The sequence below is a fragment of the Amyelois transitella genome, chromosome 2 (genome assembly GCF_032362555.1).
Source record: "Amyelois transitella isolate CPQ chromosome 2, ilAmyTran1.1, whole genome shotgun sequence".
Classification (NCBI taxonomy): Eukaryota; Metazoa; Arthropoda; class Insecta; order Lepidoptera; family Pyralidae; genus Amyelois; species Amyelois transitella.
Window position 1 is genome coordinate 9,793,267 of NC_083505.1, and position 15,283 is coordinate 9,808,549.

The 15,283-nt window shown below is 34.1% G+C and overlaps 1 protein-coding gene across 1 annotated transcript in view; it reads left to right on the forward strand.

Moving 5' to 3' along the window:
• Window positions 1-15,283, forward strand: part of LOC106143585 (whirlin) — a 75,837-nt gene that overhangs the window by 49,345 nt on the left and 11,209 nt on the right. The window contains exon 15 of the mRNA XM_060945787.1: window positions 637-738. Within this exon, the coding sequence (XP_060801770.1) occupies window positions 637-738 (102 nt within the window). The remainder of the gene's footprint in view (window positions 1-636; window positions 739-15,283) is intronic.

Genomic DNA, 15,283 nt, shown 5'->3' on the forward strand with positions numbered 1-15,283 from the left:
TTTGAAGAGCAAATATTCATCACAGCTAGTGTATGTCAGTCTATGTTTGTGTATATTATATGTCGTGTGGATGATATATCCGTAGTCGTAGTGCAGTGTTGTAATTGTTATCTAATAATATTTTTTTTATTTATCCAAAAAATCGAAAAATTATTTAGACTTCTATCAAGAATATGTGATTTGGTATACAACAATTTTATAGATCCTTACCCCACAAGGTGTTAATGAAGTTAGGCAAAGTACTTACTAATTCACTGGTATTTTATATTTATTTTGGTTTATTTGCTCCGCTTCTGCTTTAATTCTGAACTTAAACTTGGGAGTTTTCTCAGTGTTTGTCAATAATTTTCTGAAATCTTTGTTTCTCCAGTTGCACCCTTCGCAGTTATCCTTGATATTTTTCCTTTCTCCTTGTAATGATGTAGCTAATACATGATGCAATTCGGTTTAATTTTATAGTTTGATGTTGAAAATACTAAAGATATATTAAAGATATACTAAAGTTATATTAAAGATCATTATATTGAAAATGCCTTTACGTTGATATCTCGGGAATCCCCGCAGTGAACGTGTTAACATAACTTACACTACGAGTATGATGTCTTGATATATTTCAAACTAAGCGTGTGTACACAGGAATACGAAGAAGAAGGGCGGCGTTCCCGGAGACACTCCTCGCCCTGCAACTCCCGAGAAGGCAGCACCACCGCACTTCACACTCAGCACTACGACGATGCTGTAAGTAGCAACTGTCGTATTAATTATTTATCATGTTTATTGTGACATAGCTCTGGCCAGCTCTATCAAGGGCTTAGGAGTTCTCTCTCTAAGTAGTTTTATGGGATATTGATATAGCTAACATTTCAAATTGCTGGATTTGGCTATGTCGAAACTACTTTTATGATATTAGGGATAAAAATGTAACAATATTTTGTATCTATCTCATTATAACTTCTACCTTTCACCACAGTTTGTGGGTGTTCAAATATAAGCGTTAGCTCGGTTTTAGTCAAAAAATAAGAAGCTAGTTTTAGTACTCGCGGTTGCGCTTATATAAATGGAAGCCACATTAGATAAGTATGTAGATAGCTTTTAGCAAATGAGCAAATATGTATATGAATATTTCATCATAATATTTCGCTCAAGCTTAGTTTAAAATCGGGAACTATCTAAAAAAGCAATTTTGGATAGAACTATATGTATAGCATATAAATGCTATATGCATATGTATAGTATATATAATATGTACAGGGATATAGACGTGATTATTAACGTCTATATCCCTTGCGGGGTAGATAAAAACAACAATCTCGAAAAGACTCAGTAGCCATGTTCAGCTGTAAAGCTTCATTATATACATATATTGGATAGAACTAAATAAAATTTTTACCTTCTTGGTGTTTATTTTTCGTTTATGTGAGACACAGGGTTTACATATGACCATGATCCGGGAGCACAATAGTCTATGGTTACCTCCGTAGCCCATTTATGTAGCAAGAAAATTATATAGTTGCCTGGGTGAATAGGTCTCCTTGTTGTTTAACCGAAAGACCATTGATTAGCATTCAATCGAATGCAGGTAAGTCAGAAAAGTTTAATTGGTGCGACTTGTCGTCATCTGTGTACTTGGCAGCACTTAAGGTGCAAGTGAGTGGTACCTCTCAATCACAAGTGTAACGTTTCTAAACTTTCCTACAACTTATACAACGAAACATTGGTTAAAAAAATATTGTATACGAGTATGGTATCATTCTTGTTAATACATTTATAAACAAAATGTTCAACATACAAAACTTATAACATTACTGAGACTATGAAGCCTCAATCTTGATCTTGTAGATCGTCTATAGTACGCAGTAGTTTCCCGTCAAAACTCGTTTGTTTCTCTAGGTTTTGGCGCGTTGCCAGCCTACAGCCATCCATTTTCATCTTACTGCTCTATCAGAGCACTGTATCTTATACTATGTCACTTGCGCCATTGTGAAAGTTACTTTCAAAATAACAATTATTTATAAAAATATATATATATAATTGACACAGGGCGGTAAACAAACGAAACAATAAAAAAATACGATTACTTGCTACTACATTAATAAAAATGGTACCTAAAGTACCGTTATATAAAGTCTTTTTTACAAAATGGATTTCATAATTTTTTGCATAATAAGTACATAACATGGGCATTTTTTTATGTCATTTTGTTTTTTTATATTTTGTTGAAAACGTTTATGGGGTAGACAGAGTCAATAGTCACAAGAATCAAAGGTGAGATTGACATATCAATCTTGCTCTAAGTTTATAACCATTTCTATTGATGGACTTTTACAACATGACACAGGCTGACTGCTGGCAGACTGCTGCGAGACAGGATTATATGAAAATTTAATAAAACACATTGTAACAAGAATTTAATAAGTATATACTTAATAATAAAAAGTTATATGGGCGAGATTCCAACTAAGTTACATCTATACATCAGTCTAATATACAAATCTAATCTAACCTATTAACTATTATACTGGACTTATTATAAAACGGTACAGGTAATTAAATATTAAACTGTATTCATAATAACCACGAAAACTCGTTAAATTAAATGATTCATTGTTACACTCTCACGTATATGCTGGTTTAAAAGTTATAAGAAGCATTACGATGAAGTTAGAGACATCATTAGCATGTAATTTGAAATTTATGATATTTCTTTTTTTAAGTTAGCAACAAATGTAAAAATCATGGGTAAGAGACTAATGAATACTCTTTTACAAGAATTGGGAATGGTAAAGAAGATAAAGGTAACGGATAGATAGATAACATATTTTTCCAAATGAATTAAAATAGACAATGAAGTAAATGTGAAACAGAAATTATAAGATATTTGATATGAATATTAAATTTGGTTTAATTGTGTATATGTCATTTATCCACACGCAAATCGATCTGTTTGATTTTTAATAATATTACTATGAATTAAACCAACATACTGCGAATCCCGTGAATTGAACTTGCTGCCACATAGCAACACATCACATCCACATTTGGCAAATCACGCTCATTTGTTTCGGACAATGTGCATCAAATTGCTTACGTAATCGCTTAATCGGGCGGGCCCGGGGTCATTAATCTATCGACAAAGTTAAAGCTATATTTATCCTAAAGTCCTGCACGTTACGTCATAGTTTCTCCTGCAACGTTCTGCGAAGTTCTTCTGTAGCCTTCGAAAGGTCTTTATTATTAAGATGACGTTGCTTGCCCCCCAAGTCAGTACCGCAGTCTTCCAGGTAGTCTTTGGGAGGTTCTGCTGGATATTTCCCCCCGAATTTCGGTCGAGGAATTCTCACACGTTTGACATCTCCAAGCCAGCTCTCCATTTTTCTTGTCTTGTTTAGCTTCGGTGAACGATGGTTTCTCCAATGGATACCTGAAAGTAAAATAACGACTTTCGTTTATAATGCATAGTATTAATAGCAACAGCAGTCACTATTGCAATGGAAGTCGGCAGCTGATGCTCAGTTAGCGATAGTTTCTTATTGTACAAGGTGAAAAAGTGGCAACACGCACTGCTTTATTTTAGCGTTGGCTAATAGTTGTGCAAACCATAGCGATGGTCAGTGGAATGGTGAAATCTCGTTAATGCAACTTTGTAAGTAAATGCGGTTTGTCTCTTTGGCGCCGGAGAGCTCGTGGGCGCCAATGTCAGCCTGTCGAAGTACTTTTAAAGGCAAATGTCTCGATCGCTAATCGTTTATGTAACCACAACATCACACACGAGTCGATCGTTTTATAGGTTTTTCACTTTAAATAAAAATGAAATATGTACTACATAAATATTTTATGTTCTTGTTATTTATTACAAATAAGTTTATTAACAACAAGTTCATAAATTTCAACAATCTAGACCTACATCCAAGTAAGTATAAAATTCTATGACGTGCGTTTGAACAGGCACGTTACATAGAGAATTTCAATTAAGCTTTAATAGCTCAGCTATTACAAGGTTATACAGCAATGCAGCACTTGTGATTCTTTTTTGAAGGTACAAAATACCTTATCTTACTCTTTGTTAGTTGAAACTGATAGTTCCGTTTGTTTTATGATAAACAGACAATCATTATAATACAGAAAAAAGAAAGCATAACACAATAAAGAAATAATACGAATGGTGTCACATAACGATCAATAGACTTAAAGACAAAGATTTTTAATGCTCGAATGGCTTTCTCCAGTGAAAGTGACTAAACGCAGTGGCATTAAACTGTTGTACCGCTTTCAACCATCGTTTTCTTATTTCATAATTAGATGATTTGTCAACCGATGACCTCGGCGGCACGGTGGTCAGATTACGATGCACGAGGTTCCGGGTTGTGGCCAAGTTACACATAATTTGCAAACTTTAGTAGGTCAAACCAATTTCTTAAAAACTTGTCTTTATATAGACAGAAATGCTATCTCCATATATATTTGCACTTGGAAAATTTATTCAGCCTTGCAATGTTTTATTTTCTTTACAAAAAACTAAGTCCCAGGGGAAGGCCTAAATAAATGTAAGTACCTTGTTCAATCGGGGATATCCAAGGAAAGGTCATTAAAAAAACTCTTAACCGTCGACATTGCATGGAGAGAATGATTATGGATTTTAGATGAGATGAAGTCTGTCCCCACGCGAAAATACGTGTGATTTTATGTATGTATGTGCGTCCTAGAGATAATTTCGTAAAACCTTTTTAAAACTTATATCGAGAGAAAAAAAATCGTAGTTCATGCGGCTATACTGATACAAGACATCGTCGTTATTATGAGTCATGAACGTGGGTGTCTACGAAGCGCTGAACTTTTTGAGACAAATATTGACTCAGCGCCCGGGGCCGTTGTCCACTCAACACGAGTTAGAACCTACCTAATACGGGTCTTATCTTTGTGTAGTCAGTAAATGGAATAACCTTAAATATAATGATTTAATTTTTACGCTGGATACAATATTAATGTGAGTATAAAGCCTCGTAAGACATAAAGATGTAGTAGGTTTGTATACACAGTATAAAAAAATAATATTATTCAGAGATGCTATTTTATAATACGCAATAAGGGATTTGTTTAATAATAGCACGAAAAAGGTTTATAATACTAATTACTTACTTACTTATTTACTTACTGAGTATTTTAATACCTACGACATAGAAACAACCGGATAAGTTGTATTTTACTAACTTTAATTTGAAGTATGCTTAAGTAAATCAAAAGTTATAGATGTAAGTTTATTATAGTATCACTTTCTCTATACACATAATTATATTCATAGTAACCATTCCTGTTTCGCTTGAGAGGACCCCAGGCTTGCCGGAAGCGATCGGAATCATCTCATTGCGTGCATGTTCGCACATTTGCGCGATCATACATTAAACACTTTATTGATAAGTTATTGAGCAAAATTTACCAGTGTTTTTATTTAAACTTAAAATAAAAGAAAATGAGCATCTGTGGTGTAGTGGGCTTCAGTTGTTTAAGGTTCAAGAAGAAACAGACAGTCACTTTTGCATAAAAAATCTTCTATACCGGGGATAATGTAATATTCCATTTAGGTATATAGCAGTACCACGTATAGGACGATCTTGATTCAAGTGAGATAAGATGCCTGTTATTGTGGTCCCGGAATTCAGATGGGATTCATGTCAGATCATAGACAAACCCCAGGCTCGCTAAACTGCGCGGAATGATAAATGCGCAGTGCTATTAATAATTATGTGATGTTTAATAATTAATGCGTTTGCTGCTTAGATGGAATGTAATGTAATTTACACGATATGGTAATAATCGAAACTGAATAACTATACTTTTCAATCTTAGTACATAGTTGCCACGACACAGGATTGTTGACGATTGGAAATAGCACTGTATGTACATATATTTTACCGGTGATATCCGGGTAGTAGAATAAAAACATGACCGTTTCATAAAATTATTATTGCATTATGCAAACACTTCTCTACGGTACACATAAAAATTAAAACGTTTATTTTGTTTTAAACGATATTGGTTACAAAATGAGAACCATTAACTTTTTCTTTTCAAATTGCGTGCCACAAAGAATCAACTTTGGAGTGGCTGTGTATAAGCGAATGGATAATATGAATTAAGTATTGGATAGGTAAGTATTTGATACAATCCAAAGTTATTTGCAATTTTTGTAATTATGTCAGTAGGTAGTATTATTGCGTGCCATAAATTTACATTGGACTGCAAATTGGTGAATAAACAAATCAATAATTATAAAGTTAAAAAGATCTATTTGGGTACATATAAATACTTAAAAGATGTAAACAATAAAATAACGTCTCTTTTCCAGAGGGTAAGCGGACACTCCTTCATTCCACTTGCCACAATCACTGCATACTTATTTCGCTGCATTCACATTCATAGCAAAGATGTTAAAGTTCCAATTCTCTAGATCAAGTATGTTATACATCTACTTATATATCACAACCCTAACGCCGCCGAATGAGCTAATAAAGTAGCAAAGTGCAAGATAATGCTTCCGAGGGGCGCACACACTAATGTTATGGTTAGATAGGCCGACATTACGGGCTCGGACCAAATTGCTTTTGTACGTGACACCGTAAATAGTTCTCAATTGGCGGTTACTCTTTACACCATAATACTTTCACTTCGCCTACGCAAGTCGGCGCACTTCTCTCACGAACCATGCATTATCCTCCTTAGGACAGGGTTTCTCAACTTATTTTCCACGTACAGCAGACTATCGAGAACATAAAATACTTATTGGACATACGGGCTTATAATAAAAAGTGTAAAAATACAATTGCTTATATTTCTCGTTGCCATTACTGACACCGTACCGTACTGTACCGTACCGTTGGTGATACGCACACCCCACTTTGAGAAACTCTGCCTTAGGATATTGAGCCTTGTAACAATGAGACGTGATACGAATCGGCAACGCGATTACATTGAAAGTATTAATTACGTTTACGAGAGTCGCGTTCACTTTATGTATCATGATCTCGATGATGCGAAGCCTTTACTGAACAAATATTTAATTTATTAGTAAATATTTAAATACTTAGTAACCTTCTAGTAAAGTTAGAAAATATATGACATTCAATTGAAAAATTAATTTCACTTTACTAACGAAGTATACATAAAAGTCGAATCAAGAATTTAAATGGTACTAATATTCCAACGGTACATTTCTCCGTTAATATGTAACCTGTCGGTACACCAAATGAATAACGTGCAATAGAAGTGGCTCAGTGGACGTCACGATTGTGTCTGGCATATCGTTCCCAGGCCCCAAACAGTCTGGCTTTCCCATGCCCCAGAGCAATGTTCCGGGGTCAAGTCCCGTATCTTATGCACTCACTATTACACCTAGCTAAACGAAATATTCACGACCTCTTACACAGAGCATGGATTGGCGGCCCAGTGAATCCTTGCAGTCATTGGAATAATATGTTGCAGTCATAGATCCGCTATAATATAACACAAAAAAAACATTAAGGCTATTAAACATGTCACTATTTGAATCTAAATTTTATCACTTAGCCGAACAGCTAGCAGCTAACATACAGCTGAACGTGGCGTTTCAGTCTTTTTTGAGAATGTTGGCACTGTCTACCCCATAAGGGATGAACGTGATTATATATATATGTATGATGGACATAATTTATTTACCAATACATTGTTGTACCTTTTCACAAGAAATTTCCAAAAAGCTATGGAAAACAGTGAGTTTTTTCCATAGACGTGAATAACATTGAATATCTATGTTATGTGATATTATTTTATAAATATAGAAATTTCTTTCAGTATTCTCTGTGACCTTTTTAATGAAGTGCATGTAAATATTTATGTATGAGGATTGCGTCACAAGTATTTCAAGAAACAATAAGTCGCAATAACCGTAGTTACAAGATTTATAATTTTAACAAGGCTCGATTGTTTTCTCTTAGTTTCTATCCACATTAAAAAAAGATGCAAAGAAAGTAGCTATATAAACAGAAGAAAATTTACAACATTTATAAACCCCACGTATTGAAAGTTGTATTATCATATTTAAGCGTGAAAGGGGTTAGTGTGTATTTGACACGACAATCTCAAACCGTTACTGCGATAATGAGCAAACTGCAGTCGTCCCAGTTAACAGTTCCTTTTACGGTAATGCACCCATGCCCCAGTCACTGCATCTTGCACCTTTCCCACTGTTGTAGTTGCTTGCTCTGTGGTCTGTGACATACTAACCCCGGTATATCATACCTTGCTTTGAACAAGCCGTCGTTATTAATCATATGGTGTTTTGTGTGCTGGTTATATTGCCACATAAGATTACCGCGTACAGTAGTTTATTTTAAAATAATGAATTTATCATTATTTATTCTAAATCTTACTCATAAGATGTAAATAAAAGTAAGCTACAATGACAATGTTCATATCATTTAAATTCGCAAGATTTTTATATCTTTGCTGTATTTCCTCCCTGTAAATCGTTTGCCAGAAAAATGTTATAATTACTTAATTATGTTTAAATATCATTAACAACACCTAAAACATCTTTAATTATTAAGGTCTAAGCCTTCAATATTTTTTTTTTATAATTTTCGTGTAAGAATTCGGCATCTATAGCGAATTAAGCCTCCCTAGGTATTTATAAAAATAAATTACAAAAATAGAAGAAACTTCAAGTAAAATATGCGTGAATCTTGAACATCAAATAAATATGCAAATTAAGGGGATTTATGAGTACCTATCCATGACCTCCCTACTCGCATATGCATTTTATTATTCTCCTAAACTTATTTGAAGGCGCTATTGCCGTTATGAAGTTAATTCTCATCTTTCTGTTTATGGAAATTTAATTTTCTATTGTTCCCTTAACTTCAGATCTATTACATCGGATAAGTTTTCGCGTTTCAGAGAACCGTTGATGTCTTTGACCCACGCGTGCGTGTGTGTCGTTTGCAATTGTCTTTGGCGGCGTAATTAGCATATAAGGTCTTAGTGCCGCCGACAAAAAATATTTTAGACATAAAGAAAGACTAAGAAACATATTATGGTTATTATTGCAATTTCATTCACTTGCTTGTTTGGTTATTTTGAAATTGTGTTTATTGAAAAAGTGTTTTTTTTTTTGGGCGAAATCTGGAAGATATAAAAAAATTAAGGAGAATAAATTTCCTTCAATCTCTTCTTCCTAAATAACATTAAGAATGAATAATTTGAGTAGTAAGTTAGTTTTAATTTAACGAATATATCTTTATCTTTTTGTCAATCTGTGGAACAAAGAAGTAATTAACGTGTTGGTCGGCGTGGGAGAGTGGACTCGGGAGACTGCGCGGGCGCACGTCGCGATCCCGCTAGCCAAACATGTCGCGGCCATTCACCGAGTTCCTACGTTTGATCATTGCGGTATCCTTATTAACCTTAGTTTAGTAATTAATAGTGTTCGTTTTTAGAATAATGTTACTACTAATAATCATCACATCGAGATTCAATTTACCTACTTGCACTTTGTATATTCAATTTTATATATAAAGCTAATATTATGATATTTTTAAGATATAATAAATAAAGCAAAGCTAAACGTAAGTTATTACTAACTTGATGTTTCAACACTTTGTTTCGAGTATGAACGATAAAAGCAATGTTATCAAGAACTATCAAGAATTTTTGTTTTACTTCGAAAGTTTTCTTGAATGAATAAATCGAGTAAACGTGTGATATCGTATCACGTATAACAGAACGAAACAAATATCTACATAATCTCATTTTACGTGATTGATAGTAGGTAGTACATCTCCGTGTATGTATTTTCGTGAAAAAATAAATGTTAAGTATGTAAAAGCATACAATGCTCAAAAAAATACTTCGATAATTTGTAAAAAAAGATTATGAAGTATACCTATACCTTTGTAAAAATATTTACTTTAGTGTCGAATGCATACCAATTCCTTAATAAATAAAAGGTACAAGGAAATAATCTAACAACGAGCGGCTCAGCATCGTTATCTGTCATTCAAAACTGTCTTCTGGAGTAATAAACTTAAACCGGAGACAGGCCACCATAAACACTGTAGTTTAAATGAAGAGATATCTCACATTAAAGAGAACAATTTAATCATCGTATAAAAATACAGTTCCTTTAAAATGAATACTCAAATCAAATTAGAAGACTCATTGATGGTAAGAATGTATGTGGTGGATGATTTATCCCAGAAAATGAACTGCTATATGGGATTTAATGGAGTTCATATAACGCAGCACTTCGCCTCTTTCATGCTGGTAATTAATATAAGATTGACCCTATAAAAACAAAGAGATGCAGTTAAATAAATCACATACCAAATCAATAATCTACTACTATTATTTCAGTTTAGTTATTTATCTAATCTTTCAGGCACAGTTACTATAATTCATTATGGCAAGCGATTAACCTTCTGTGCGCTTTAAAAGTGCTCCTCCTTTTTGTGTAGTTTTACATATAATAAGCAAGGCTAAGTTACGAGCCGCCGGAGATTGGTTTTCTCAGCCCCACTTAATTAAAAAATAACAAGGAGGATGCGCCGCGCACCTGTGTCTCTATGCTTATATTATGCATCTCTTCGTTGTTCTGATTGTGTCTGCTCAGCGATGCCATAGTTATTATAACAACGTCAATAATGGCTCTGTTTGAAATAATAATGACAGAGTGGTATGATAAAGTCATAAATATTATTATGTAATCGATTCAGCCTTTTAATGGGTTTTGCATAAATATGCATACAGACCAATTTGGTAAGACAAACCCAACAATTATATTGTAAAATTTTATTATTTTCTTAAAAGAACTTTACTCACTCTTATTTCAATTTCATTCATCATAATATAGAGACGTTATATTGACCGTAACGCTAGAAAAATTACAATGGAAATTATGTGAGAACAAATTTTATAAACCACGTTTTAACACACTTTTCTAAAGCTTTTTTGTTCTCAAAGTAGTGTATCAAAAACATTAGCAACAGACTGTTGATACCTGAAAACAGTGAAAATAAACGCTTCATAGTCAATCTATCCAAGTAAGAAACCATCATTAGAGCTGATGCAATCTCGCAGGTGTGTCCCGTGTCGCTTGCCGATACCCTTAGGTCTTATCTCTAAAGCCTTTGGCCGACCTATCATGATATTACGTTCCCGGTGATGACTTATTGAACTAATAAAGGTGTTTGTTACCCGAGTACATTAATAACTAATTGGAATTATAATTAATAATTACTAAATTAATTGGAATTAAAATAAATTTTTCTATTTGGATATCGCAATTAAATCTGTAAAAAATCCACCCGCGTGTAAGGTTTCTCGAAGTGATTTCATGAAATGTTCTCTTAATGCTTCCCTTTAATTCCTATTGAAACCACAATTGTGTAGCTTCATCCGAAATGAACATTGCATATTAAGAATCTGTATCATTCACTAGTCACTCAGTGAGTCATAGAAGAGTTTGATGAGTATTTTTTTGTTCATTGCCAACTCCTAAAACACGATGGACATTGTAGCGATTTATCTAAAATTAACCCATATTCTGACGCTTCATAACTTTGCGAACTTCAACAATACGAAATACTTACTTATAGCCGAGTCTTAGAAAATGATGCCTTTGCAAAGGGCCGGAAGGCTACAGCCGAGCAAGTCCAGACGAACAGTATAAGGTGTTCATTGTAAGAACTGGAACATTAAGCCGGTTGCAGACGGTATAGACAGATTGAGATCCAACATATATTGGGAGGTCATAAGCCGAAGATATTAAGTAGAGGAAACCTAAGATATCAAATCACAACTAACACCGCTCTTTGACATAATTAAATTCAGAAGTTATCTTAATCTTTTTTTAGCACAACCAAAAATGCATCCAGATAATTATGAAAACTAGGTATTAAAACATCCAAATGCATTTTATTTGACCATAAACATAATCACAATATCTACGGTATCAAAATGTCTAACGCTGTTTGAAATCTTCAAAGCATTTCTCTTTCTTATCTACCGACTAGACAATGAAACATCATTCTAGCATGAAATTGATAATAACCTACCTTTCCATCCGCACTCGTGCAATACTACTACTAATTACTATTACAAGTGCGGAAAGGTTAGAATCGATCGTCTTGATAGTGATGTATCCGATCAGTAGAAAGCGTGTCACGGGGCTTCGTGGTCTTGTAAAAAAGTGCATAATTACGTACAACAATAGCCGACAGAAGTCTCGAAGGCCATCTGTGTCGTGTCCTTGTTGCATCCTAACACGCCAGTCAACCATGTCAGTGTTACGAGTACCTCTGGGATTACTTGCATACGGAACGCACTCATTACCAATAATATTGAAATTTGATATCTATATAACTATAGAAACTATATAACTAACAACACACACAAGCACAACTCTTTAACGATTTTGTCGATTTTTTTATAAATTTTGGGGGTTTTCTAATTCAATCTTTGTGTAACGGGGGTGTATCTACCCAAGTAGGTCTCGATTCAAAGAGGCAGACGCATAAAACAAAGTACGGTCGATATTTATAATTTTGATACATAGCGTAACGTGATTATATCAAATATAAATACGGAATCCATTTACAACTTTGTACGGGTAATTAGACCGAAGAGGCGCAGAACAAAGGTTTCGATATTTCATGCTCAGTGTGGTAGTGAATGAGGAAGGAAATCAATTCCCCTCTAGTGAAAGTCAATAGAAGAAAACGGAACAAAGGAGTAGTTTCATCGAATAAATAAATTACTACATATGATAATAGGCTTTTCGGTAATACATCTTGAGAATTAATTAGTCATAATACGAGACGTTAATAAAAATTAAAAGGCATGATACATCAATCTCAATTTGGCCTCCTTTTTTGTATCTAAATTACTTAAATGTATTATATAATTATATAAATGTAATATAAATGTTAAAAAGTGTGAATAAATCAAAGAATTACGTGACGATATGTTTTTATATTGTCAAATTGACATTTATTTGGAAGAGACAAATCATGTTTTGTTTACAAGTAGCAGACTTAAGAAGATATTTTGTTACGTCCATGGCACAAAAAGAACCGGCTGGCAAACTTGGTGCGCTGTGATAAATATGCGCAAATTGACCTACTGTATCGCCAATCAAGTATAAGGTAACATGTGGAATTAATAGATCTTCTGTTATGTACCATATACTGTTTTTATTTTATGAGTAGAATTTAATTAATTAATTTGTTATTTACAGTAAGCAAGAATTATATTTCTTTTATAAAACATAATAGTTGAGAAAATAGTAAGAAAAATCTTTTTAAACATTGATTGATATTAAATAGATATCTTCTATTAACAAGTTATGTTAAAGTTATGTTATAATCAATACATGAGACATGTGACAGTTTGAAAGTGTCGTGTAATAATTGTTTATTTATTAAGTCAATAGTAACATTTATGCAACACAATATGGAAACAGGTTTAAGAAATAGTGGCAATTTATTAAAGATGTCTATAAATTTAATTTAAACTTAAAATAAAATATAAACACTAGACAGTTACATCAAAACAATTTAAACGCGTTGCAAAAATATAACAAAAATTATTACGCAAATGGCTATTATGTGGTACTGCAAAACATAACGACCGAAAACAAAAGCGGCCGCATTGGTATTGTTTACAATTCATCACTGGTTCAATGCGTTCAGTTGAAAGCGATCGAAACACTGACCTCAATATAAGATTTAACTTACCTGTCACGGTTATCCTGTTAACTTGTATAAAGCACAGCCTTCTATTTGTAAACAAGTAGGTGGGTTTAAAAATGGTGCGTGCACTTTGTCTGAGTGTTGGGACAAGACTGGAGTGTCGGTTGGTCGCCGCGGACGGCCGGCTGCTGGTGGGTGGCGAGTCCCCGTGAATTGAGCTCACTTCACTGCGACGCGTTTGCTTACTCCGCACACAATGTTCGGTGTAATCCAGCGCAGACGCGTGTAGAACGTCTAAATATATGCATGTGACTAGTAAAAAGGAGATCGTCTAAAACTGAATTAATCAAATCAAAGATATATTCGGTCGTTTGTCTTTCTAATCAAGATTTTAAACTGACTAACAGAAGGTTGTCAACATTCGTACAAAAAGATTTCAACGCGCCCTTTGTTGAGCTCGACAAGATTACAAACAATCCAAACAAACAATATACACATTTGCAGAGGGGTAAGCTGCCTTTGGGTACATTTGCCTCGTGGTATTGGTCTCTCCGTTCTATTTTTAACATTAAGTTTTTTTTTGTAATTCGAATGAATCCTCAGCAACCGTAATTCATGTAACTATGGTAAGAACAACATAATATTCTTAATTAATAAAATCGATAATACTATCTGCATTGGTATTGGAGACATACGTACACGTGTCCAAAATAATTGATTCTACTTGAATCAACTCTGGATGCCGTTAATTCCCACGACTCGAACATTTGTCCAAAACCCGACAAACCGGAAACCACTACGAAAAAAGGCAGAGTAAGCACCTGCTTTATTGGCATTATAATTGCCATGGCTCTCAGACCCTGGATTCTATACATTAAATAAAATATAGATGGAACCATTTTTGGTGTAGTAAATCAAGACAAGTAAATCAAGATTGTAACTATTTGTAATAAGAACAAAGAGAAAACTATACTAAAAAATAGACACCCTAGACAACGAAATGAATAATTTACTTTACAGCTATTTTACTACTCTGTCAAGAAAGTAGCAGGAAAAGATCAATAATACACAAACTGTTTGTTATTCATCCAAATTTATTTTATCACCTTCAAAATATGCTCCTTTAGAAACGATACCCTTACGCCAACGAATAATCCAATCATCAAAACATTTTTTAAACGCTGTTTCCGGAATTGAGGTCAGTTCTCGCCGCGAATTCTCTTTTATGTCTTCTACCGATAGAAAACGGGTGCCACGAAGTGGTAATTTGAGTTTAGGAAAAAGAAAAAAGTCGGCTGGAGCCATATCTGGTGAATATGGTGGTTGCTCGATGGTATTTGTTGAGTGTTTGGTTAAAAATTCGTTCACAATGATGGCCTTGTGCGAAGGTGCATTATCATGGTGCAAAATCCAAGAATTTTCTTTCCACAAATCTGGCCTTTTTCGTCGGATTTGCTCTCTTAAACGCCGCATAACACTCAAATAATATTCCTTATTTACCGTTTGACCTTCCGGCAAGAATTCCGAGTGCACAACACCGCGATAGTCAAAGAAAACAGTCAACA